The sequence below is a fragment of the Salvelinus fontinalis genome, chromosome 38 (genome assembly GCF_029448725.1).
Source record: "Salvelinus fontinalis isolate EN_2023a chromosome 38, ASM2944872v1, whole genome shotgun sequence".
NCBI lineage: Eukaryota > Metazoa > Chordata > Actinopteri > Salmoniformes > Salmonidae > Salvelinus > Salvelinus fontinalis.
In genome coordinates, this window is record NC_074702.1 from 14,158,636 (window position 1) to 14,184,241 (window position 25,606).

Genomic DNA, 25,606 nt, shown 5'->3' on the forward strand with positions numbered 1-25,606 from the left:
AGAATGCTGTTAATTGAATACAGCTCAGCATTTAACACCATAGTACCCTCCAAGCTCATCATCAAGCTGGAGGCCCTGGGTCTCAACTCCTCCCTGTGCAACTGGGTCCTGGACTTTCTGACGGGCCGCCCCCAGGTGGTGAAGGTAGGAAACAACATCTCCACTTCGCTGACCCTCAACACTGGGGCCCCACAAGGGTGTGTGCTCAGCCCTCTCCTGTACTCCCTTTTCACCCACGACTACGTGGCCACACACGCCTCCAACTCAATCATCAAGTTTGCAGACTACACAAAAGTAGCGGACTTGATAACCAACAACGACGAGACGGCCTACAGGGAGGAAGTGAGGGCACTCGGAGTGTGGCGTCAGGAAAACAACCTCTCACTCAACATCAACAAAACAAAGGAGATGATCGTGGACTTCAGGAAACAGCAGAGGGAGCACCCCCCCATCCACATCGAAGGGACACCAGTGGAGAAGGTGGAACGTTTTAAGTTCCTGAGCGTACACATCACAGACAAACTGAAATGGTCCACCCACACAGACAGGGTGGTTAAGAAGGCACAACAGCTCCTCTTCAACCTCAGGAGGCTGAAGACATTTGACTTGTCACCCAAAAACCCTGACTAACTTTTACAGATGCACAATCGAGAGCATCCTGTTGGGCTGTATCACAGCCTGGTACGGCAATTGCACCACCCTCAACCAAAAGGCTCTCCAGAGGGTGGTGCGGTCTGCACAACACATCACCGTGGGTAAACTACCTGCCCTCCATGACACCTACAACACCCGTTGTCAAAGGAAGGCCAAAAAGATCATCAAGGACAACAACCACCCGAGCCACTGCCTGTTCACACCGCTATCATCCAGAAGGTGAGGTCAGTACAGGTGCATCAAAGCTGGGCCTGAGAAATTGAAAAACAGCTTCTATCTCAAGGCCATCAGTCTGTTAAATAGCCATCACTAGCACAGAGAGGCTGCTGCCTACACTGAGACCCAATCACTGGACACTTTAAACAATGCCACTTTAATAATGTTTCTGTATCTCACTTTACTCATATCACTTGTATATACTGCATTTTATATCATCTACTGCACCTTGCCTATGCCGCTCGGCCATCGCTCGTCCATATATTAATATGTACATATTTTCATTCACCCCTTTTAGATTTATGTGTATTAGGTAGTTGGTGGGGAATTGTTAGATTACTTGTTAGATTTGTGTGTAGTAGGTAGTTGTTGGGAATTGTTAGATATTACTTGTTAGATATTACTGCACTGTTGGAACTAGAAGCACAAGCATTTTGCTACACTAACCATGTGTATGGTTAGCAGATGTTAATGTTAAAATAATGTTAAAATAAAATTTGATTTGATGACTGAATCAATCAAGGAATCGTCATAAAATACTTTGAACTACACACATTTGACACTGAAAACTACAGTACCCAGACCGCACTGCCATCAGACGTAATGAAAACAGGAAGAATGGGACTTGACACAAGAAATGTTGCTGAATGAATCAGAGGGTAGAGAGAGAAAAAGAGGCAGCCTAATGTACATTTCTCGGCGGCTCGATGGATGACATCGAAGCCAGAAGCACCCTTTTAGCGGAAAAATAATCTTGCTCGAGGCTTTGTATCCTCGGTTTCGTTCCCGGTTGTTGGTACACATATGATGGAACGGGCGATGGAGCAACTAAACGTACAGCTGAACAGGCTGACCCGCTCTCTGCGTCGCGCCAGGACTGTCGAGCTCCCGGAAGGTATAGCCTATCGACCAAAGGACATAAATAATCGACAGGGCATAATAGGAGACTTTAGCTATATCTATAGCAATACTGTATATTCATGCTAATATATATATATATAGTTATTAAATGTTTGAATTACAGTATCATTTTACAGTTGGTCAATAACAAGGCGGAAGCCAGGAACCCTTGAGGCCATTAGACATTTCCCTGTCTACAGACTGTATGCTGGATAGGGTGTTATTGTAACCATTTCATAGTAATAATATTCTACGAATCTAGTGAGACCAACTGATACATACTTTGTTTCATGATACAAAAACGAAGGAGTGACTGAAAGATGTCATGGTAATATAAGCCTAGTGGTGACATAAAGTAATGGGTTGCATAGGCTGCAGATACAGACAGACCTGTCAGTAAATAGACTATTCAGACAGACTGACTTCACAGACTGAGTTCAGTAGGAAGCATAGCTGTTATAGAAGAGGATCCCCTTCTCCCTCGTTGATTACTCTATTCTGTTACCTTCTATTGATCCAGAAGGGCATGTTAGTGCATGTCTATTGTCTAACTAGCAACACCATTATATTACCGCTGTACTCGTGTCCATGTCTGACAACAGCAACAGCATTATATTACCGCTGTACTCGTGTCCATGTCTAACTAGCAACACCATTATATTACCGCTGTACTCGTGTCCATGTCTAACTAGCAACACCATTATATTACCGCTGTACTCGTGTCCATGTCTGACAACAGCAACAACATTACCTTTGAGTTGAACTCGAGATCTATTGGAGTAGGAAACAGAAACGTGTTTTGTCTTGCACAGGAAGTGCGTGTTTTGTGCTGTACAGGAAGTGCGTGTTTTGTCTTGTACAGGAAGTGCATTCTTGAGTCTGAGGCACTACATTGTGCAATTCATTTTGACAGCCCAGCTGATAGTGTCTGGTTTGAAGGAAGTGCAGTCACTGATAGTGGTTGTACATCAGTAGTTATGAGTCTACTGATGAGTCAGTAGCTTCTACATAGAGAGCTCTAAGAATACTGAGCTCTCGAGAACTAAGAATACTGATTTTAGCAGAGGAAGGTCTTTGTTCTTTAATTTCACAATTATCATTGACACACCCTCTCCCTGTTGCTCCCCTCACAGACAATGAAACCGCCGTCTACACACTCATGCCAATGGTTATGGCTGACCAGCACAGGTATGACTCTCTCTCTCTGTGTGTGTGTGTCTTATGTGTGAGAGAGCGAGACAGTGGAAGTTGTCAACATTGGTTCCCTGTATATTAATTATCTGACATGTCTGTCTTGTACTTGAAGGTCGGTTTCTGAATTACTCCTCAACTCCAAGTTTGATGTGAACTACGCTTTCGGACGAGTCAAGAGAAGTCTACTTCACATTGCTGCCAAGTAAGGAATGTTTACATTTTCATCACTGATTGTTCTAATTGTTTCATTGTTTTGTTAGAAACCAACCAGACAGCCTAATCTCTCCAGCATCTATTTTTATCACCGTGGTGTCTCTGATGAAACTCGGTATCTGGTGTGATGTGTCTCTGTTGGTCTTTGTGGGTGTGTGTCTTTCTGTGTCTGTGTGGGTGTGTCTATTTGTGTATTGCGGTGCTTGTGATTGGTTGGTTATTGTGTTGTAGCTGTGGATCAGTGGAGTGCCTGGTTCTACTGCTAAAGAGAGGAGCGAACCCTAATTACCAGGACATCTCAGGCTGCACCCCTCTTCACCTGGCTGCCAGAAACGGGTAGGATACTGTACATAGACATTACTGCACCCTCACTATAGTACTCTGCTGCCCCCCTTTGGTAGGGAGGAAGAATACACCTTTTACATGACGATCACAGATCCCTGCCAGCCCAGTGAACATGGTTTAGTGATGTTGATGATAGTGATAATGTTTACTGTATTATATATGATACTTAAAGAATCCCCCTCCTCATCTTTCCTCCCTATAGACAGAAAAAGTGTATGGGAAGACTACTAGAATACAATGCAGATGTGAACATCTGCAACAATGAGGGACTGACAGCTGTGAGTATCACTGTGAAGTTATGTGTATAGACAGACCACTGTTAAATTCTTGTCATATCTCAGGGATGTAGTGCTATTAAAAATGTTGAACGCAGGTCAAGACTGCGTACAGTATATGCCATTAAAACAATGAAAAGGTGTGTATACAGGGTTTACTTATGTTAATGCTTTACTACAGCCCTCATCCTCTTCCTCCCCTCCTCCTCCTCTAGATCCATTGGTTGGCTGTGAACGGGCGGACTGAGCTGCTTCATGACCTGGTGCAGCATGTGACTAACGTGGATGTAGAGGATGCCATGGGACAGACCGCCCTTCATGTAGCCTGCCAGAACGGACACAAGACTGTGAGTAGATAACACGCATATATCAACCAAGACCTGTATGGAAGTACCAACATTTCCATACACTGTTCAGTGTTCATCATAGACACAAGGCTGTGAGTGTACAGAACAGGTGTCATTTTTCGTATCTCAGTAGTCGTAAAAGGATTGTGTTAATTTGGAACCTTTGTCGGTGTTACTTAATCAAGTTTCAAAGTTTATTAATCATAACTTCATGATAAGTTCCATGGTGAATAACATGATGAATACCAGACAGTAGTCTGGATGATGGTTTTGTTTCTCTTCTCACTTTCCCTCTTCCTCATTTGCCTGTGTGTGGTCGATGACATCATCAGACGGTGCAGTGCCTGCTGGACAGTGGAGCGGACATCAACAGACCTAACTGCTCTGGGGCCACACCCCTCTACTTCGCCTGCAGGTCACTAAGTATACACTAGTACAGGAATGATGATGCGATACTTCCTCTCATCCTTCTTCCTATTGTCCACTTAGAATTGTAGATGGAGTATGAACTATACTTTGTAACACATTGGTTCGGGAATTGAAATGCAAAGGTGTTGTATTGATTCAGTGTGGCTGTAAACATATATTTCACAGCATTGTACAAGGCTATTAATGGGAGGAGGAGGATTTGGAGGAGGAGGAGGAAGCTGGGGGATGGAATATGAAGAGACCAAAGAACAGTGATCACAGCCAGACAGCTGTTCAGAGTTATGTCCCAAACTTCAGTAGCACACTCCTATCCCTGTCAGTCCTCTGATGGTCTCTATGCAGCCTGTCTCATTCAGATGATAAGAATAGGCACGAGGAAACTCATCCCTCAGCTTCAGAGAGACGGAGAATGATGAGGTTCCTATTAATTCAGAACATGACAGTGACACCCCAGCCATCCTTTGAGTGCTGTGTATTAAGCTCTACACACACACACACACACACACACACACACACACACACACACACACACACACACACACACACACACACACACACACACACACACACACACACACACACACACACACACACACACACACACACACACACACACACAGAGGATGAGCAGGGCTGGAGACTGCAGTGATCGTATAATCCTCTGATCTTTTGTTTTGATTATGTTTCACTTGTACATTAGTCAGTTCCCATTAAGGAGGCTCTATCTGAAAAGCACTGTGATTTAGAGCAATTAGTCTGTAAAGAACTGTGGATAAATGAAGTGTTGCTTTACTGTCAACTGACTGCATCACAGAGTATATCAATCTAAATTGGGTGGCTGGCCCACCAGCCAATGTACCTGTCTAGTGAATGAAATAATACACTGGACATCTTGATTTGGTAAAAGCCCTTCTCAGATCTCCAACTCTGACTCCAGCCTTCAATTAACCGCCTCTTAACGTTAACCCTTATCTTCTGAATTGTCATTATGTTATATAGAGTTTAAACCTTAACCATCACTAACTTTATATTTATATTTTGTCAGAACTCTGTGTGTCCTTAGTCATAGTGGCTAGAGTGTTACAGTTAAGTTTATAATCATTTGTATGTACGATGATATACATTGCCATTTCTTTACGATAAGACACAAGCTCAGAAGTAAAAAGGAGTAGAGAGCAATGTTGAAGTCATACAAGAATACATGCAATACATTAAAGCCCTGCATATATCCCACAGCCACGGTCAAAGGGACACGGCACAGATCCTTCTCTCTCGAGGGGCTAAGTACCTACCTGACAAGAATGGAGTCACCCCTCTGGATCTGTGTGTACAGGTGAGCATTGCCATGACAACACATGGCTAATATAACAAACAAGAACCTGTCACGTTGGTATAAAGGGTCGGGAGACAGTCGCAGGAATGCGTAATACGTTTTCTTATTTCTTTACCCAAATTACAGCGTGCCGTGTTCAGGCACGTGGACAAAGACCAAACAAACACATATACCAAACACAGGGTTGAGACCCAAACCAAAGAGAGAGGAGTACCTCGCATAAATACACAATCGCACAATGATTATCACACAGGACGAGACCCGTAATCATCTGCACAATACACGTGGCACGAAAGCCAAAACAACACAGCACAGGTACTCACAAGACAAACGGACATTGGAACAAAAATGTACAGGACAAAGGCGAACAAAGGGCACAATTATACAATTACTAATCAACTGGGAATAGGGACCAGGTGTGCGTAATGACAATTCCGGAGGGATCCATGATGACAGTACCTACCCCCCCCGCCACACGCCGACTCGCAACATCAGCGCAACGACACCGGCCTCGAGGGTGTTCACAGGAACGTGGGTCGATCAGTGCGGGTTGATCAGGACCCGATGCAGCTGCCAAAGTTGCGGCGGCGCCGGACGGAACAGTCGCAGCGTCGTCGGACGGGCCATTTTCGTTGTCTCCCTTAATGGTCGATTATTCAGGAAAACAGCAGTCGGTCTCTTTCCCCCTTTCTAATCCCACTGTGTTGGTGTGTGTGTTGTTCAGGGTGGTTATGGGGAGACGTGTGAGATCCTCATCCAGCACCATGGCAGACTGTTTCAGACACTCATCCAGATGACACAGAATGATGACATCAAAGAGAATATGGTACATATTCTACTGTCTATCTGTCTCCCTCTGTTATTAGAGCAATGAATAGGTTCATGTCCACACACCTCTTTTTCTTTTAGAAAGTGCTTGTAGGCATATTTTAACTGTGTGTGTGTGTGTGTGTGTGTGTGTGTGTGTGTGTGTGTGTGTGTGTGTGTGTGTGTGTGTGTGTGTGTGTGTGTGTGTGTGTGTGTGTGTGTGTGTGTATAGCTCAGGCAGGTTCTAGAGCATGTCTCCCAGCAGAGTGACAGTCACTACCAGAAGATCCTGACCAGTCTAGCAGAGGTGGCCACTACTAATGGACACAAACTCCTCAGGTAATAAACCCTCTGCTAGACTAGGCTCCCAGCCACACCTGAGGCAAATGCATATGGAAGTGCACTTTTATTTAGTTTCTAATTAATTTCTCTGAAGGAAGTTTATTCAGGCATTACAAGTATGTAACAGCAGCGCCACTACCTTTTAAAGCTAGTCATTGAGGGGTAAATGTTTCTTCTCTTCCATACTCACTGTCAGTCTCTTCTCCAGTCTCTCCAGTAGCTACGAGGCTCAGATGAAGAGTCTGCTGAGAATCATCCGGATCTTCTGCCATGTCTTCCGCCTGGGCCCTTCCTCTCCCAACAACGGGAATGACATGGGATACAATGGGAACAAGACGCAGCGTAGCCAGGTCTTTAAGGTCAGTATGGGGTTAGTACTGAACCTGAATTCAGATACACACAGAGATGTAGTACATGGTGTGAATCAGAAGCGGGCATTGAGAGATTGTTCACCATCTTCAGATCCCTGATCCATGACTTGTCCTGGTGCATGACTTTGAGTGTGTTTGTGTGTGTTTGTGTGTGTTTGTGTGTTTTTGTTTGTCAGCATCTACCCCTCTCTTTCTTTCTCTTCCTCTCTCTCTTTCTCTTTCTCTCCCTATTTCCCTCTCTCTCTCTTTCAACATCTGTCTGTCTGTCTCTCTCTATCGCTCTCTCCATCCCTCTTTCTCTCCCCTCTCTCTCTCCTTTCTCCCCTTCACTCGCTCCCTCTCCTTCACTCACTCAGTCTCTTTCCTTGCCTCCCCCTTTCCTCTCTCTCTCTGATTTCCTCCAGCCGTTGGAGTTGCTGTGGCACTCTCTAGATGAGTGGTTGGTGTTGATCTCTACAGAGCTGGAGAAGAGCCACCAGGACCCCTCCAACTCCTCCTCCTCAGGGAGCGAGATCGCCTCCCTCCTCCTCAAACAACGTGGCGACGTCAACTCCGCCTCCATCCCTGCCGTCTTCACGGTGGCTCCGTCGCTGCCACCCTCCATGCCCCTACCTCCTTTGCTGGACCCAGAGGTTGACAAGAGGACCCCGGAGGTTCTTATGGAAACGCTGGAGGTATACGCGGACGGAGAGGATGTCATCTCTATGACGGCCAATCGGCTCAGCGCGGTGATCCAGGCCTTCTACATGTGCTGTTCCTGTCAGATGCCACAGGGGTGAGAATGACCCCTGACCTCTGACCTCTAACCCAGGGATGAGAAACTCCAGTTCTTGGGAGTCCTGAGTATCTGCTGGTTTTCTCTTTGGCCAGGCTCTGGATTGCACTCAAGTGCACACACCTAATTTTACAGATCTATATTGGCCACTAAATGACAGAGTCAGTGTTCCTCTCATAATCTCCTAGTTTCACATAGATACTTTATGTAAATCTTCCTCCTTCAGATCCCCTTTGTGTGAGTAGGCCTGGGAAAGAATGGAGCTTTAATGTCTCCTCTACACACACACACACACACACACACACACACACACACACACAGACACACAGACACAGACACAGACACAGACACACACACACAGACACACACACACACACAAACCTTTCCTCGCCCCCTGGCTAGATAATTACATTTTAATTAGATCATTAAACTCTAATTGAACGTTGAATAGGAGCCACTGTTATTGGCCCTATGCTGCTGTAGTAGAAGAAAATGGCTGTGTTTGTCTTTGTGTTTCTCTTTCCCAAGCCTGCTCTTCATTAGCTGATAGCCTGGCTTTTCCCGTTAGGTAAACACTTTCAATAATGCAGATTATTGTGTTTTGGAGAGGGATCAGATCCACTCATTATAATAGACAGATGCTGCACTAATCAAATCAAATGTATTTATAAAGACCTTCTTACATCAGCTGATGTCACAAAGTGCTGTACAGAAACCCAGCCTAAAACCCCAAACAGCAAGCAATGCAGGTGTAGAAGTACGGTGGCTAGGAAAAACATCCATGAAAGGCCAGAACCTAGGAAGAAACCTAGAGAGGAACCAGGCTATGAGGGGTGGCCAGTTCTCTTCTGTCTGTGCCGGGTGGAGATTATAACAGAACATGGCCAAGATGTTCAAATGTTCATAGATGACCAGCCGGGTCAAATAATAATAATCACAGTGGTTGTCGAGGGTGCAACAGGTCAGCACCTCAGGAGTAAATGTCTGACTGACAGACTGACCCTAGCCCCCAGACACAAACTACTGCAGCATAAATACTTTCAGCCTGAGACAGGAGGGGTCAGGAGACATTGTGGCCCCATCCGATGATACCCCCGGACAGGGCCAAACAGGCATGATATAGCCCCACCCACTTTGCCAAAGCACAGCCCCCACACCACTAGAGGGATATCTTCAAACCAACTTACCATCTTGAGACAAGGCCGAGTATAGCCCACGAAGATCTCCGCCACGGCACAACCCAAGGGGGGGCGCCAACCCGGACAAGAAGATCACGTCAGTGACTCAACCCACTCAAGTGACGCACCCGTCCTAGGGATGACATGGAAGAGCACCAGTAAGCCAGTGACTCAGCCCCTGTAATAGGGTTAGAGGCCGAGAATCCCAGTGGAGAGAGGGGAAACAGCCAGGCAGAGACAGCAAGGGCAGTTCGTTTCTCCAGAGCCTTTCCGTTCACCTTCACATTCCTGGGCCAGACTACACTCAATCATAGGACCTACTGAAGAGATGAGTCATCAATAAAGACTTAAAGGTTGAGACCGAGTCTGCGTCTCTCACATGGATAGGCAGACCATTCCATAGAAATGGAGCTCTATAGGAGAAAGCCCTGCATCCAGCTGTTTGCTTAGAAATTCTAGGGACAGTAAGGAGGCCTGCGTCTTGTGACCGTAGCGTACGTGTAGGTATATACGGCAGGACCAAATTGGAGAGATAGGTAGGATCAAGCCCATGTAATGCTTTGTAGGTTAGCAGTAAAACCTTGAAATCAGCCCTTGCCTTAACAGGAAGCTAGTGTAGAGAGGCTAGCACTGGAGTAATATGATCAAATATTTTGGTTCTAGTCAAGATTCTAGCAGCTGTGTTTAGCACTAATTGAAGTTTATTTAGTGCTTTATCCGGGTAGCCGGAAAGTAGAGCATTGCAGTAGTCTAACTTAGAAGTGACAAAAGCATGGATTCATTTTTCTGCATCATTTTTGGACAGAAAGTTTCTGATTTTTGCAATGTTACGTAGATGGAAAAAAGCTGTCCTTGAAACAGTCTGGATATGTTCGTCAAAAGCGAGATCAGGGTCCAGCGTAACGCCGCATAGCAGTGAAAGTTAACATTATGTTTCCGAATGACATCACCAAGAGGTAAAATATATAGTGAAAACAATAGTGGTCCTAAAACGGAACCTTGAGGAACACCGAAATATGCAGTTGATTTGTCAGAGGACAAACCATCCACAGAGACAAACTGATATCTTTCCGACACATAAGATCTAAACCAGGCCAGACCTTGTCTGTGTACACCAATTTGGGTTTCCAATCTCTCCAAAAGAATGTGGTGATCGATGGGATCAAAAGCAGCACAAAGGTCTAAGAGCACGAGGACAGATGCAGAGCCTCCGTCTGATGCCATTAAAAGATAATTTACCACCTTCACAAGTGCAGTCTCAGTGCTATGATGGGTCTAAAACCAGACTGAAGCATTTCATATACATTGTTTGTCTTCAGGAAGGCAATGAATTGCTGCGCACCAGCTTTTTTTTTGAGAGAGAGGAATGGAAGATTCAATAGTTTTTTATATTTTCTGGGTCAAGGTTTGGCTTTTTCAAGAGAGGCTTTATTACTACCACTTTTAGTGAGTTTGGTACACATCCGGTGGATAGAGAGACATTTATTATATTCAACATAGGAGGGCCAAGCACACGAAGCAGCTCTTTAAGTAGTTTAGTTGGAATAGGGTCCAGTATGCAGCTTGAAGGTTTAGAGGCCATGATTATTTTCATCATTGTGTCAAGAGATATAGTACTAAAACACTTAAGTGTCTCTCTTGATCCTAGGTCCTGGCAGAGTTGTACAGACTCAGGACAACTGAGCTTTGGAGGAATACGCAGATTTAAAGAGGAGTCCGTAATTTGCTTTCTAATGATCATGATCTTTTCCTTTAAAGAAGTTCATGAATTTATCACTGCTGAAGTGAAAGCCATCCTCTCTTGTGGGGAATGCCGCTTTTTAGTTAGGTTTGCGACAGTATCACAAATACATTTTGGATTGTTCTTATTTAAAATAGGATGATCTGCACGGTACTGTCTTTCCAAGCTAGTCGGAAGACTTCCAGTTTGGTGTGGCGCCGTTTCTGTTCCAATTTTCTGGAAGCTTCCTTCAGAGCTCGGGTATTTTCTGTATACCAGGGAGCTAGTTTCTTATGACAAATGTTTTTAGGAGTGCGACTGCATCTAGGGTTTTGCGCAAGGTTAAATTGAGTTCCTCAGTTAGGTGGACTACACTACTTATCTCTGTGTTGTGTTCTTCTGAAACACAGCTCCTGGTTATGTAGTGAGTGTGTTCATTCTCTTATTCTCTTGCTTTATCTTCTCTTTTTGTCTCCTTCCTCCGTTTTTCCTCCTCCATCTTTATCTTGCTCACTCTGTGTTTCCTTGTCTTTCCTCATCCAGAATGACATCTCCTCGCTTCATAGAGTTTGTCTGCAAGCATGACGAGGTGCTCAAATGTTTCGTAACCAGGTGAGTCCTTTGACAGGATCTTAGACTGTTTCTTACCCAGACACTTCTTATCAATCTCTCTAACTTAACCTGTCGTTTTTATCTCTCTCTCTCCATCTCTTTCGCTCCCTTTCTCCATCTCTCTCCATCTCTCTTTCTCCATCCCTCTATCTCTCTCGCTCTCAGGAATCCAAAGATCATCTTTAACCATTTCCACTTCCTGTTGGAATGTCCGGAGCTCATGTCCCGCTTCATGCACATAATCAAAGGCCAGGTGAGACCTGTGATTGGCTGGTCTATCAGTCAACTTCCTGGTTGTCTATCTGCTGTAGGCAGGACATACAAGGGCCAAGACAATGTTCCCATGGGCTCATATTTGCAAGCTATGACAGCAGCTTTCTCTCCCTTTCTCTCTCTCTCTCTTTCTCTCTCTATGTTCCTCTCTCTTTCTCTATCTCTCTATGTTCCTTTCTCTCTCTTTCTCTCTATGTTCCTCTCTCTTTCTCTCTCTCTATGTTCCTCTCTCTCTCTATGTTCCTTTCTCTCTCTCTCTCTTTCTCTCTCTCTCTTTTTCTCTATGTTCCCCTCTCTGTTTCTCTCTCTCTTTCTCTCTTCCTCTATTTCGCTCTTTCTCTCTTTCTCTATGTTCCTCTCTCTCTCTATGTTCCTCTCTCTTTCTCTCTCTCTATGTTCCTCTCTCTCTTTCTCTCTCTTTCTCTCTCTCTATGTTCCCCCCTCTCTCTCTCTTTCTCTATTTCGCTCTCTTTCTCTCTTTCTCTATGTTCCTCTCTCTTTCTCTTTCTCTATGTTCCTCTCTCTTTCTCTCTCTATGTTTCTCTCTCTCTCTCACTCCTGCACTCTCTTTCTCTCTCTTTCTCTCTCTATGTTCCCCTCTCTCTATATTCCCCTCGCTCTATGTTCCTCTCTCTCTCTCCCTTTCTCTCTTTTTCTCTTTCTCTCTCTCTTTCTCTCTCTCTCTCTCTCGCTTTCTCTTTCTCTCGCTTTCTCTCTATGTTCCTCTCTCTCTCTCTCTCTCTCTCTCTCTCTCTCTCTCTCTCTCTCTCTCTCTCTCTCTCTCTATGTTCCCCTCTCTCTCTCTGTTCCCTCTCCTTCTCTCTCTTTCTCTCTCTTTCTCTCTCTTTCTCTCTCTGTTCCCTCTCTCTCTCTGTTCCCTCTCTCTCTCTGTTCCCTCTCTCTCTCTGTTCCCTCTCTCTCTCTGTTCCCTCTCTCTCTCTCTCTCTCTCTCTCTCTCTCTCTCTCTCTCTCTATGTTCCTCTCTCTCTCTCTATGTTCCTCTCTCTCTCTCTCTCTATGTTCCTTTCTCTCTCTCTCTCTCTTTCTCTCTCTCTCTTTCTCTCTCTATGTTCCCCTCTCTATGTTCCCCTCTCTGTTTCTCTCTCTCTTTCTCTCTTCCTCTATTTCGCTCTTTCTCTCTTTCTCTATGTGCCTCTCTCTCTCTCTCTCTCTCTCTCTCTCTCTCTCTCTCTCTCTCTCTCTCTCTCTTTATGTTCCCCTCTCTCTCTCTCTCTGTTCATCTCTCTCTCTCTCTCTCTCTCTGTTCCCCTCTCTCTCTCTCTTTATGTCCCTCTGTAGTTCTCCCTCTGGGGACTATGTTGCGAGTGACTTTGAAATGCCCGTGTCTTCCAGGCAGGATCATTTAACAACGTTATTGCCATGGCGATAACACTTGTCTTAAATTCCTTTTTATATGGCTTCATAAATTTTAACTGCCTGCTCTAAGTTGTGTGTAGTGTTCCACTCTCACTCCTCACTATTCATCTTTGAGCGGCGGATGGCGTGGCAAGCCTCGTTACCTCTGGATTATATCCCACCTGGGAATAAGAGTCCCTCGTTTTAATTACAGATTTTAACCTGAAGTATATTCCATCTCGACATCTCCCTCTCAGTATGCACAGGAGCCCCAGGGGAAAATCTCTCTCGCGCTCTGTCTCTGTCTTTCACTTTGTCTCTCCCCAGCTCATCTCTTATAGAGAACAAAGACATTCAAATATTATGCAAATATAAATGCCACTCTTCCCTCTCTGCATTCTTCAGACAATGTATTTCAACACTTGAGGCTTTGGAACCATTGGTTTAGACACTGTCTCAGAGTTGAAAGTGTAGAGAGAGATAATGAGTTTTGGGAAGTCCTGTGGCTGGTATTTAGTTAGGCTTTATAACGTTTTATAATTATCCTGTGAAGTCTTGTAATACATTATATCTGCATCATAATGCACTATACCTGCAGGCTGTAAGTAAATCGTTATGTTTGTTCCCCTCACAGCCCTTCAAGGAGCGCTGTGAGTGGTTCTATGAGCACCTATTGGCAGGACAGCCAGACTCAGACATGGTCCATCGACCTGTCAACGAGAACGACATCCTGCTAATCCACAGAGGTACCGAGCCCCCACTGACCCACCCTTCATACAGTATAACCCCACTGACCCACCCTTCATACAGTATAACCCCACTGACCCACCCTTCATACAGTATAACCTGTACTGTACAGCTAACCCCACTGACCCACCCTTCATACAGTATAACCCCACTGACCCACCCTTCATACAGTATAACCCCACTGACCCACCCTTCATACAGTATAACCCCACTGACCCACTTCATACAGTATAACCTGTACTGTACAGCTAACCCCACTGACCCACCCTTCATACAGTATAACCCCACTGACCCACCCTTCATACAGTATAACCCCACTGACCCACCCTTCATACAGTATAACCTGTACTGTACAGCTAACCCCACTGACCCACCCTTCATACAGTATAACCCCACTGACCCACCCTTCATACAGTATAACCCCACTGACCCACCCTTCATACAGTATAACCCCACTGACCCACTTCATACAGTATAACCTGTACTGTACAGCTAACCCCACTGACCCACCCTTCATACAGTATAACCCCACTGACCCACCCTTCATACAGTATAACCCCACTGACCCACCCTTCATACAGTATAACCCCACTGACCCACCCTTCATACAGTATAACCTGTACTGTACAGCTAACCCCACTTACCCACCCTTCATACAGTATAACCCCACTGACCCACCCTTCATACAGTATAACCCATCCTGTACAGCTAACCCCACTGACCATCCTTCATACAGTATAACCTGTACTGTACAGCTAACCCCACTGACCCACCCTTCATACAGTATAACCCCACTGACCCACCCTTCATACAGTATAACCTGTACTGTACAGCTAACCCCACTGACCATCCTTCATACAGTATAACCTGTACTGTACAGCTAACCCCACTGACCCACCCTTCATACAGTATAACCCGTCCTGTACAGCTAACCCCACTGACCATCCTTCATACAGTATAACCCATCCTGTACAGCTAACCCCACTGACCATCCTTCATACAGTATAACCCGTACTGTACAGCTAACCCCACTGACCATCCTTCATACAGTATAACCTGTACTGTACAGCTAACCCCACTGACCCACCCTTCATACAGTATAACCCGTCCTGTACAGCTAACCCCACTGACCATCCTTCATACAGTATAACCCATCCTGTACAGCTAACCCCACTGACCATCCTTCATACAGTATAACCCGTCCTGTACAGCTAACCCCACTGACCATCCTTCATACAGTATAACCTGTACTGTACAGCTAACCCCACTGACCCACCCTTCATACAGTATAACCCGTCCTGTACAGCTAACCCCACTGACCATCCTTCATACAGTATAACCCATCGTTCCTGTACAGCTAACCCCACTTACCCACCCTTCATATAGTATAACCCCACTTACCCACCCTTCATACAGTATAACCTGTACTGTACAGCTAACCCCACTTACCCACCCTTCATACAGTATAACCCATCGTTCCTGTACAGCTAACCCCACTGGCCATCCTTCATACAGTATAACCCGTACTGTACAGCTAACCCCACTGACCATCCTTCATACAGTATAACCCGTACTGTACAGCTAACCCCACTTACCCACCCTTCATACAGTATAACCCCACTGACCCACCCTTCATACAGTATAACCCATCGTTCCTGTACAGCTAACCCCACTGACCATCCTTCATACAGTATAACCCATCGTTCCTGTACAGCTAACCCCACTGACCATCCTTCATACAGTATAACCCATCGTTCCTGTACAGCTAACCCCACTTACCCACCCTTCATACAGTATAACCCATCGTTCCTGTACAGCTAACCCCACTGACCATCCTTCATACAGTATAACCCATCGTTCCTGTACAGCTAACCCCACTGACCCACCCTTCATACAGTATAACCCGTACTGTACAGCTAACCCCACTGACCATCCTTCATACAGTATAACCCATCGTTCCTGTACAGCTAACCCCACTGACCATCCTTCATACAGTATAACCCGTACTGTACAGCTAACCCCACTGACCATCCTTCATACAGTATAACCCATCGTTCCTGTACAGCTAACCCCACTGACCATCCTTCATACAGTATAACCCATCGTTCCTGTACAGCTAACCCCACTTACCCACCCTTCATACAGTATAACCCGTACTGTACAGCTAACCCCACTGACCATCCTTCATACAGTATAACCCATCGTTCCTGTACAGCTAACCCCACTGACCATCCTTCATACAGTATAACCCATCGTTCCTGTACAGCTAACCCCACTTACCCACCCTTCATACAGTATAACCCATCGTTCCTGTACAGCTAACCCCACTGACCATCCTTCATACAGTATAACCCATCGTTCCTGTACAGCTAACCCCACTGACCCACCCTTCATACAGTATAACCCGTACTGTACAGCTAACCCCACTGACCATCCTTCATACAGTATAACCCATCGTTCCTGTACAGCTAACCCCACTGACCATCCTTCATACAGTATAACCTGTACTGTACAGCTAACCCCACTGACCATCCTTCATACAGTATAACCCATCGTTCCTGTACAGCTAACCCCACTGACCATCCTTCATACAGTATAACCCATCGTTCCTGTACAGCTAACCCCACTTACCCACCCTTCATACAGTATAACCCGTACTGTACAGCTAACCCCACTGACCATCCTTCATACAGTATAACCCATCGTTCCTGTACAGCTAACCCCACTGACCATCCTTCATACAGTATAACCCATCGTTCCTGTACAGCTAACCCCACTGACCATCCTTCATACAGTATAACCCATCGTTCCTGTACAGCTAACCCCACTGACCATCCTTCATACAGTATAACCCATCGTTCCTGTACAGCTAACCCCACTGACCATCCTTCATACAGTATAACCCATACTGTACAGCTAACCCCACTGACCATCCTTCATACAGTATAACCCATACTGTACAGCTAACCCCACTGACCATCCTTCATACAGTATAACCCGTACTGTACAGCTAACCCCACTGACCATCCTTCATACAGTATAACCCGTACTGTACAGCTAACCCCACTGACCATCCTTCATACAGTATAACCCGTACTGTACAGCTAACCCCACTGACCATCCTTCATACAGTATAACCCGTCCTGTACAGCTAACCCCACTGACCATCCTTCATACAGTATAACCCGTACTGTACAGCTAACCCCACTGACCATCCTTCATACAGTATAACCCGTACTGTACAGCTAACCCCACTGACCATCCTTCATACAGTATAACCCATCGTTCCTGTACAGCTAACCCCACTGACCATCCTTCATATAGTATAACCCATCGTTCCTGTACAGCTAACCCCACTGACCCACCCTTCATACAGTATAACCCGTACTGTACAGCTAACCCCACTGACCATCCTTCATACAGTATAACCCGTCCTGTACAGCTAACCCCACTGACCATCCTTCATACAGTATAACCCGTACTGTATAGCTAACCCCACTGACCCACTTCATACAGTATAACCCATCGTTCCTGTACAGCTAACCCCACTGACCCACCCTTCATACAGTATAAACCATCGTTCCTGTACAGCTAACCCCACTGACCATCCTTCATACAGTATAACCCATCGTTCCTGTACAGCTAACCCCACTGACCATCCTTCATACAGTATAACCCGTACTGTACAGCTAACCCCGCTGACCATCCTTCATACAGTATAACCCGTACTGTACAGCTAACCCCGCTGACCATCCTTCATACAGTATAACCCGTACTGTACAGCTAACCCCACTGACCATCCTTCATACAGTATAACCCGTACTGTACAGCTAACCCCACTGACCATCCTTCATACAGTATAACCCGTACTGTACAGCTAACCCCACTGACCATCCTTCATACAGTATAACCCGTACTGTACAGCTAACCCCACTGACCATCCTTCATACTGTATAATCCGTACTGTACAGCTAACCCCACTGACCATCCTTCATCCCCAAATTCCTTACACTCCACCCAGTAATGTTTCAGTGTGTCTCTTTCTCAATATGTTTCTTTCTCTTTTCTGTCAGAGTCCATATTTAGCAGTAGCTGTGCGATGGTCTCCAAATCGACCAATGAAAAGCTCAAACAGGGCATCGCCGTACGATTCCATGGAGAGGAAGGAATGGTGGGTATTTTCAGTGTCTGTCTGACCTAGGTTCAAATAGTATTTATTTTATTTTAAAATACTTTAGTTTAGAAACTCTTGATTGAACTTGCCTAGGGCAATGGAAACGATGGAATAGTTCCCAAAATGGAAAGGGAATAGGTCACAATCTCAAATGACCCATGCTTAGTCCTAGCAACACTTTATTAATGTACTATACAGGAAATAGGGTCCCATTTCAGTACATGCTCATTTAGCAGTGGACCTTTAGTTGACCTGTGACATTTGTGTTCCAGGGCCAGGGCGTGGTGAGGGAGTGGTTTGACGTCCTGTCCAATGAGATCATCAATGCAGACTACGGCCTCTTTACCCAGTCAGCGGACGGTGAGACACCCTGTGATTGGCTGATGAGATGTTGTTTGTGTAAACAGTTTTTTTCCACTGTTTTTTAAAATGTTGTTACCTTGCATCATGATCCAAATACTTTGTTGGTTAATTATATGTTTGTATGCCTAGCCTAGCTGTGTACTCTGACTGAGTAATGTTTTCCTTTCTCGCATCAGAATCCAAATACTTATTCAAGATAGGTAGGTAAGAAGATCAAAGCTTGACTGGTATTTATTTGTTTGTGTGTGTGTGTGTCTCTCTTTCTCTCTCTCTCTCACAGGCACCACGTTCCAGCCCAACAGTAACTCGTCAGTGAACCCTGATCATCTGAACTACTTCCGGTTTGCGGGTCAGATCCTGGGGTTGGCTCTTTACCACCGTCAGCTGGTCAACATCTACTTCACCCGCTCCTTCTACAAACACATACTGGGTAACACACACACACCTCACACACACGTTCTACAGTGGGTTGTTAACACGAATCCCAGTGATCTACCAGGGTGTATCCTCTGCTTGAGCAGGTTGTTACATTTGTAACTGGGTTATAATACAGTTGTTAGTGTTTTTACAGTGATGCTACAGTGTTGTCACAGTACGGGTGCGGTCTGTGTGTCCAGGCATCCCAGTGAACTACCAGGACGTGTCGTCCATCGATCCAGAGTATGCCAAGAATCTGCAGTGGATCCTGGACAACGACATCAGCGACCTGGGACTGGAGCTCACCTTCTCTGTGGAAACAGACGTGTTCGGCGCCATGGAGGAGGTGCCACTCAAACCTGGCGGGACTAGCATCATTGTCACCCAGGACAACAAGGTGAGCCAGCCTATCACAGAAGGAGGATCTGAAACTCCTAACCCCTAGCATTTTGTTGTTGCGCTCAACATCAACTAGGTGAAAATAATGATTGACAGGTCAAGCAGAAGGAAGTTGTGATGTAGACTATTCTATAACACTTATGACCTTATATGATTAATATGTCATGTGTATATGATGTGTGTGCGCGCTTGCCTGTGTTTGACAAAGTTTGGACATTTTTGGGGAATTTGAGTGTGTAGTTACCACCTGGCCTGCAGGTGGTAATGTTCTGTAAGGAAGAAGCCAGTGAAACGAGACGGTGTTAGAGGGCTGCCCAAAGATCAACCAGACTCTACGTAGTGAATGTTCCCTATATATAAACCTCTCTCTCCCTCTCTCACTCAGGCGGAGTATGTCCAGTTGGTAACAGAGTTGAGGATGACTCGAGCCATCCAACCCCAGATAAATGCCTTCCTGCACGGGTTCCACACCTTCATTCCCCCCTCCCTCATCCAGCTCTTTGATGAATATGAATTGGTTAGTGTCCTTGATTTTCCTCCCTTCTCCTTTACCTCTCCTCTCTCTTTTTTTCTCTCTATTCATCTCTTCTCTCCCCTCTGCTGTCCTCAACTCCCTTCTCCTTCACCTCTCCTCTCTCTCCTCTCTCTTTTCCTCTCTTTTCCTCTCTACTGTCCTCAACTCCCTTCTCCTTCATCTCTCCTCTCTCTCTTTTCCTCTCTACTGTCCTCAACTCCCTTCTCCTTCATCTCTCCTCTCTCTCTTTTCCTCTCTACTGTCCTCAACTCCCTTCTCCTTCACCTCTCCTCTCTCTCCTCTCTCTCTTTTCCCCTCTGCTGTCCTCAACTCCCTTCTCCTTCACCTCTCCTCTCTCTCCTCTCTCTCCCCTCTCTCTTTTCCCCTCTGCTGTCCTCAACTCCCTTCTCCTTCACCTCTCCTCTCTCTCCTCTCTCTCTTTTCCCCTCTGCTGTCCTCAACTCCCTTCTCCTTCACCTCTCCTCTCTCTCTTTTCCCCTCTGCTGTCCTCAACTCCCTTCTCCTTCACCTCTCCTCTCTCTCCTCTCTCTCCCCTCTCTCTTTTCCCCTCTGCTGTCCTCAACTCCCTTCTCCTTCACCTCTCCTCTCTCTCCCCTCTCTCTTTTCCCCTCTGCTGTCCTCAACTCCCTTCTCCTTCACCTCTCCTCTCTCTCCTCTCTCTCTTTTCCCCTCTGCTGTCCTCAACTCCCTTCTCCTTCACCTCTCCTCTCTCTCCCCTCTCTCTTTTCCCCTCTGCTGTCCTCAACTCCCTTCTCCTTCACCTCTCCTCTCTCTCCTCTCTCTCTTTTCCCCTCTGCTGTCCTCAACTCCCTTCTCCTTCACCTCTCCCCTCTCTCTTTTCCCCTCTGCTGTCCTCAACTCCCTTCTCCTTCACCTCTCCTTTCTCTCCTCTCTTTTCCTCTCTACTGTTCTCAACTCCCTTCTCCTCACCCCTCTTTCTCTGTTTTCAACCCCTCTTGCCCATTATATTTTATTCTCCTCCTCTGCTCTCGCCTGCTCGCCTAGCGGGATCTGATGTCTGATGCAGGGATTGATTGACCTTGTCTGGCTCGGGGGTGTCAATGGGATGTTGGGGTCACCTTGAGGCCTCTCGCCGTCGCCCGGCTCAGATCAGATTTGTTTCTGTGTGTGTCGGCAAAATCCATGTCCTCACTAGTCCCGGGATCAATAGGGTACCATGGCGATTATCTGGCCCACCGTGTGTTATTGGACATGTGTGTGCAGGTACAAGCCTCGGTCACGCAGTCACAGCTCGCCTGCTGACAACACTCAGACTCAGTGGGGAGGAGAGTTTAGCTCTGCTCTGTTTACCACTGGACCACCCGTGTTCAGTTGTGTTAGAAAAACACCCTTGTGTCTTTGTCAACATGATTTTGAACAGAAGAAGCATTAAGTTATGTTTTATAAGTCTGTTGTATATGATACATGTGTCCTAACTACTACTCCATTTAACCTCTCTGTGCGTGTCTGTCTGTCTGTGTGCGTGTCTGTCTGTCTGTGTGCCTGTCTGTCTGTCTGTGTGCGTGTCTGTCTGTCTGGGTGCGTGTCTGTCTGTCTGGGTGTGTGTGTAGGAGCTGTTGCTGTCTGGGATGCCAGAGATCGATGTGCAGGACTGGCACAGGAACACAGAATACACCAGTGGCTATGACCTGGAGGAACCTGTCATCCAGGTGAGTTAGCTCTCACCAGTTAGGACTCTTTTTAATGTAACACCACCTCATCAGAGAGGAGGACCCTTTTTACTGGAACACCTCCAAATCAGAGAGATGTACCACAGGCATGGCTGATCCTACAGAGGTCTTAACACCTCCTCCCAGGCTGGCTTAGTGGTTTAAAGTTGATTCTCTTGTCAGATTCTCTTATCTCACAGTGGTTTTCATTTGGTTTAATGTGGATTCTCTTGTCTTGTAGTGGTTCTGGAAGGTGGTAGAAAGCCTTACCCAAGAGGAGAGGGTCCTGCTGTTGCAGTTTGTCACTGGCAGGTGAATTTCTAATAGTCAGTGTATGTGTGTATGTGGCAGGTGAGTTTCTCACAGTAATTCCCTCATAAGGACTGTCCTGTCTAATTCCTCTCTCATGTCCCTGTCAGTTCCAGGGTACCTCATGGTGGCTTTGCCTTTCTGATGGGAGGTAGTGGCTTACAGAAGTTCACTATTGCCTCTGTACCATACACATCAAACCTACTGCCTACCTCCAGCACCTGGTAAGGACCACACGCATATATATATATATATATATATATATATATATATATATATATATATATATATATATACACACACACACATAAGTTGTCACTCACACATAAGTTGTCACTCACACATAAGTTGTCACTCACACATAAGTTGTCACTCACACATGAGAGAGAGCAGCATGCTGACAGAAAAAGCACTAGAGGGCAGTATGGTTCCTCTGTCTCCTTTGCCTCTGGAGTTGTGTGTGTGTTGCTTTAGAGCACTGGTATAGAAGAGAGGGAAAAACAGGAAGGGGTTTCTGGATGTTGGATAGAAAGGACAGCTACTGTACTTCTCATCGCTGTAGGTCTATACTTTGGCAGGTAGAAATCACCATTGTACTGTATACTACAGCTGCTGGATATGATATGAGACATAATGACATGCCATCAATCTGCAGTGAACCACAAGGAACTACATTGACCATGATGTTCCTCCCACAGCATCAACATGATGAAACTCCCAGAATACCCCAGCCAGGAGGTCCTGCGGGACAGGCTGCTGGTCGCACTACATTGTGGGAGTTACGGGTACACCATGGCGTGACGCTGGCTGCAGCTGCGTCTCAGCGGGACTCCTCTGGTCCATGCACACGAGAGTGTGTGTGTGTGTGTGCGCATTGGCATGGACACATGCAAGGAATTCATCCAACACTTCCTAATCCAAACATATTTCACCTATCTATGTGGCATATTTCACCTATCTATGTGGCATATTTCACATCTATGTGGCATATTTCACCTATCTATGTGGCATAATTCACTTATCTATGTGGCATAATTCACTTATCTATGTGGCATAATTCACTTATCTATGTGGCATATTTCACCTATCTATGTGGCATATTTCACCTATCTATGTGGCATATTTCACCTATCTATGTGGCAGTTTGTTATAGCTGGGTAGATTCTATTCTACAGCCAGAACAAGGTATGATTTTTATAAGATTAACAAGCTCCCAGTCATTTCAACCCAATTGAAGGCAAAGGAAATGTGATACCCCTGATTTCACTCTGAACTGTCAAAAACATGTTACCATGGTCACAACAACGACTCTAGCCAGACGTCTTATCCACTACAGACTGGCTGCACAGCATCCCTCCCACGGCGTGAAGCCAGTCAGCTGCCTTCCTTTAAGTCTCTCTCCTTTGACATTCTTCTCCTGTAACATGGTCATATGGAATGATCTGGTTGGTGTGTATTTCAGAATTGGAGGGGGAGTCTATAATGATATTACATTAAGGGGGTGTGGCCAGGTGGTTTTACATGTGTTTACCAGGGAGGTAGTCGTAAAAAGGTGGCGAAGATTCTAGCCTGCGAGTAACATAAACACTAATGCAAAAAATGCTAATTTGTCCTAGGAATAGGTACATAAATGATTCCCAAAATGAATAGAAGCATTAATGGTGCTTACAGGCGTTTATCCCCCGCTACAGTACATCCCTGATCTTCACAGCTGCCTAACCACAACTCCCTCACCCTATAAGGTGCATGTCTCATGGCTCTACTTTGTGAGGTTCTTCAGTTTAGTGTCATTCTGTTGTGTTAGTCTGTCATCTGCAGCTGTATCTCTGTGTCCTTGTAGTGATCATCAGGGCCCAGTTTTTCAAAAGTTATCTATCCGGATTTCGCCTATTGGATAGGATTAAATGCACAGAACGAATAGAACAGACGAATCATTGACTTCTGTTCATTCTATTTCTATGTATTTAATCCTATCCGGTTAGAAAACTTTTGGAAAACTGAGCCCAGTAGTCAGTCATCCCTTTCTATTGTATCTAACTGGCAGGACTCTGTGCGCGTCCCAAATGAATCCGTAGTTCCTATATAGTGCACTACTTTTGACCAGAGCCCTATGGGCCCTGATCAAAAGTAGTGCAGTATGAAGGGAATAGGGTACCATTTGGGACACGGCCTCTGTTTACCATGTTGTATTTCTCCCAGCTCAGTCGACTTAAAGGTTAGAGGAGCACTACAGTATATAGAGTTAAGTGAAAGGTTTGGTCAGCAGTGCCAAAAAGGAGAGCCAGTTTTATTTTGATTGCTTTTTTGTTTTTATCCTACCTGAACATTATGGTGGAACATGTTCTAAAAAGGGACAGAAACATATCATGACTTGACATATCATGACTTGACATATCATGACTTGACATATCATGAATGTAGCTAAGAAATGTTTTATTCTTGATCCTTGATTTAAATGACTCTACTTCTTTACAATGATGTGGGAATGTAAATACTTATATTTCATATTATTTATCACTATTGTTTTAAATGTATGACTTGTTTTGCAATTGTAATCAGATGTTGTATTGTATACAGAGCCTTTATAGATATTTCTGCAAATTACTCAAAAACAAAGTATGTATTTTACCATAAACATAATACATTGTTTAAACTTTGAGATTGTTTCCCCCCCATACACAAACTGTTAGTGAGTGATTGTGGGAGAGCATTGAGCAATACCCAAGCTTGTGTGAGTGAGGGCATGCTGGTAAAGTGCATAGTGGGTGGATTTGTGTGTGTGTGTGGACGTATGTGCCCTCAGCATGTGCTGTGTTGGGTCACAGGCTACGATCAGCAGGGCTACCTGTGCTAAACGGTTTCCTCAGCACTCTCCCTCAAACACAACCTCTATTCCATCTCTCTCAGACAGACACACTGTGACCAAAGCCACATTCTAAACACACATGGTATGTTCTCCATAGCAACGCAGCATCCTCCATACAATCTGCCCTTCCAAGCTCTACCTTAAACACAGCCTGGCTGGTTCACCATGGCAACGCCAACCTTTGGTTGAGTACACACAGACAGGCAGCGCAGCATGGACAGGCCCAGGGCTGGCTGAGATGTGGACCCGGCAAATGTCGCCTTGACAACCCAGAGAGAGCAGACAGAGAATGTAAAAGTGGTTGAATATGTGGGTAGAGAAAGAGTGTCCATCACATTCTACCACATACCTTCGCCACACTAACATGCACTCTCATTCACTTAATTGAATTAGCTAACTATTTATCCTCACCCTCCAGTCTCTCCTCCCTGGACATGTGACACATTCAGGCGATAACACAGTACACACACACACACTGCTTTAGACAGTGTCAGGCGATACCACTGCACTATAGAGTAGATTCTTACCTTTGACCTCCAGAGTTCTTCATCTGGCTGGTTGAGGTTTTTGTGATTGTTCTGTGTCCTCAGACAGAGATAAATGCACTCTTCGGGCAGGCCTCTAGAGTTATTACCTCTGCATCCGCACATACTGATTACATCTGCTGTGTTCACCCTTTCTCTGTCTCTTATACACACACAACCACTGACTGCGTACATGTCCTCTACTACAGTACAAACTGCACAAAGCAATGAGGCTGAAAATATGGTCGTGTAGATTGTTACT

General features: G+C 45.4%; 1 protein-coding gene across 4 annotated transcripts; it reads left to right on the forward strand.

Annotated features, from left to right (window-relative positions):
- Window positions 1-1,464: 1,464 nt before the first annotated feature.
- hace1 (HECT domain and ankyrin repeat containing E3 ubiquitin protein ligase 1) lies at window positions 1,465-24,613 on the forward strand. Of its 4 annotated transcripts, none has more exons than XM_055903354.1 (24): window positions 1,465-1,765; window positions 2,904-2,958; window positions 3,077-3,166; window positions 3,409-3,513; window positions 3,725-3,800; window positions 4,013-4,144; window positions 4,477-4,559; window positions 5,810-5,906; window positions 6,631-6,732; window positions 6,946-7,052; window positions 7,264-7,414; window positions 7,603-8,201; window positions 11,643-11,711; window positions 11,877-11,964; window positions 13,975-14,086; window positions 18,161-18,258; window positions 18,534-18,621; window positions 18,905-19,054; window positions 19,242-19,438; window positions 19,826-19,957; window positions 21,547-21,645; window positions 21,887-21,957; window positions 22,065-22,178; window positions 22,653-24,613. In XM_055903354.1, exons 1-24 carry the CDS (start codon window positions 1,675-1,677, stop codon window positions 22,753-22,755), a joined length of 3,009 nt encoding a protein of 1,002 aa, XP_055759329.1. In that variant the 5' UTR covers window positions 1,465-1,674; the 3' UTR covers window positions 22,756-24,613. The 4 variants fall into 4 exon arrangements, with proteins under 4 accessions (XP_055759329.1, XP_055759330.1, XP_055759332.1 ...); XM_055903355.1 differs by having other exon boundaries at window positions 7,783-8,201; XM_055903357.1 differs by having other exon boundaries at window positions 7,831-8,201.
- The last annotated feature ends 993 nt before the right edge of the window (window positions 24,614-25,606 follow it).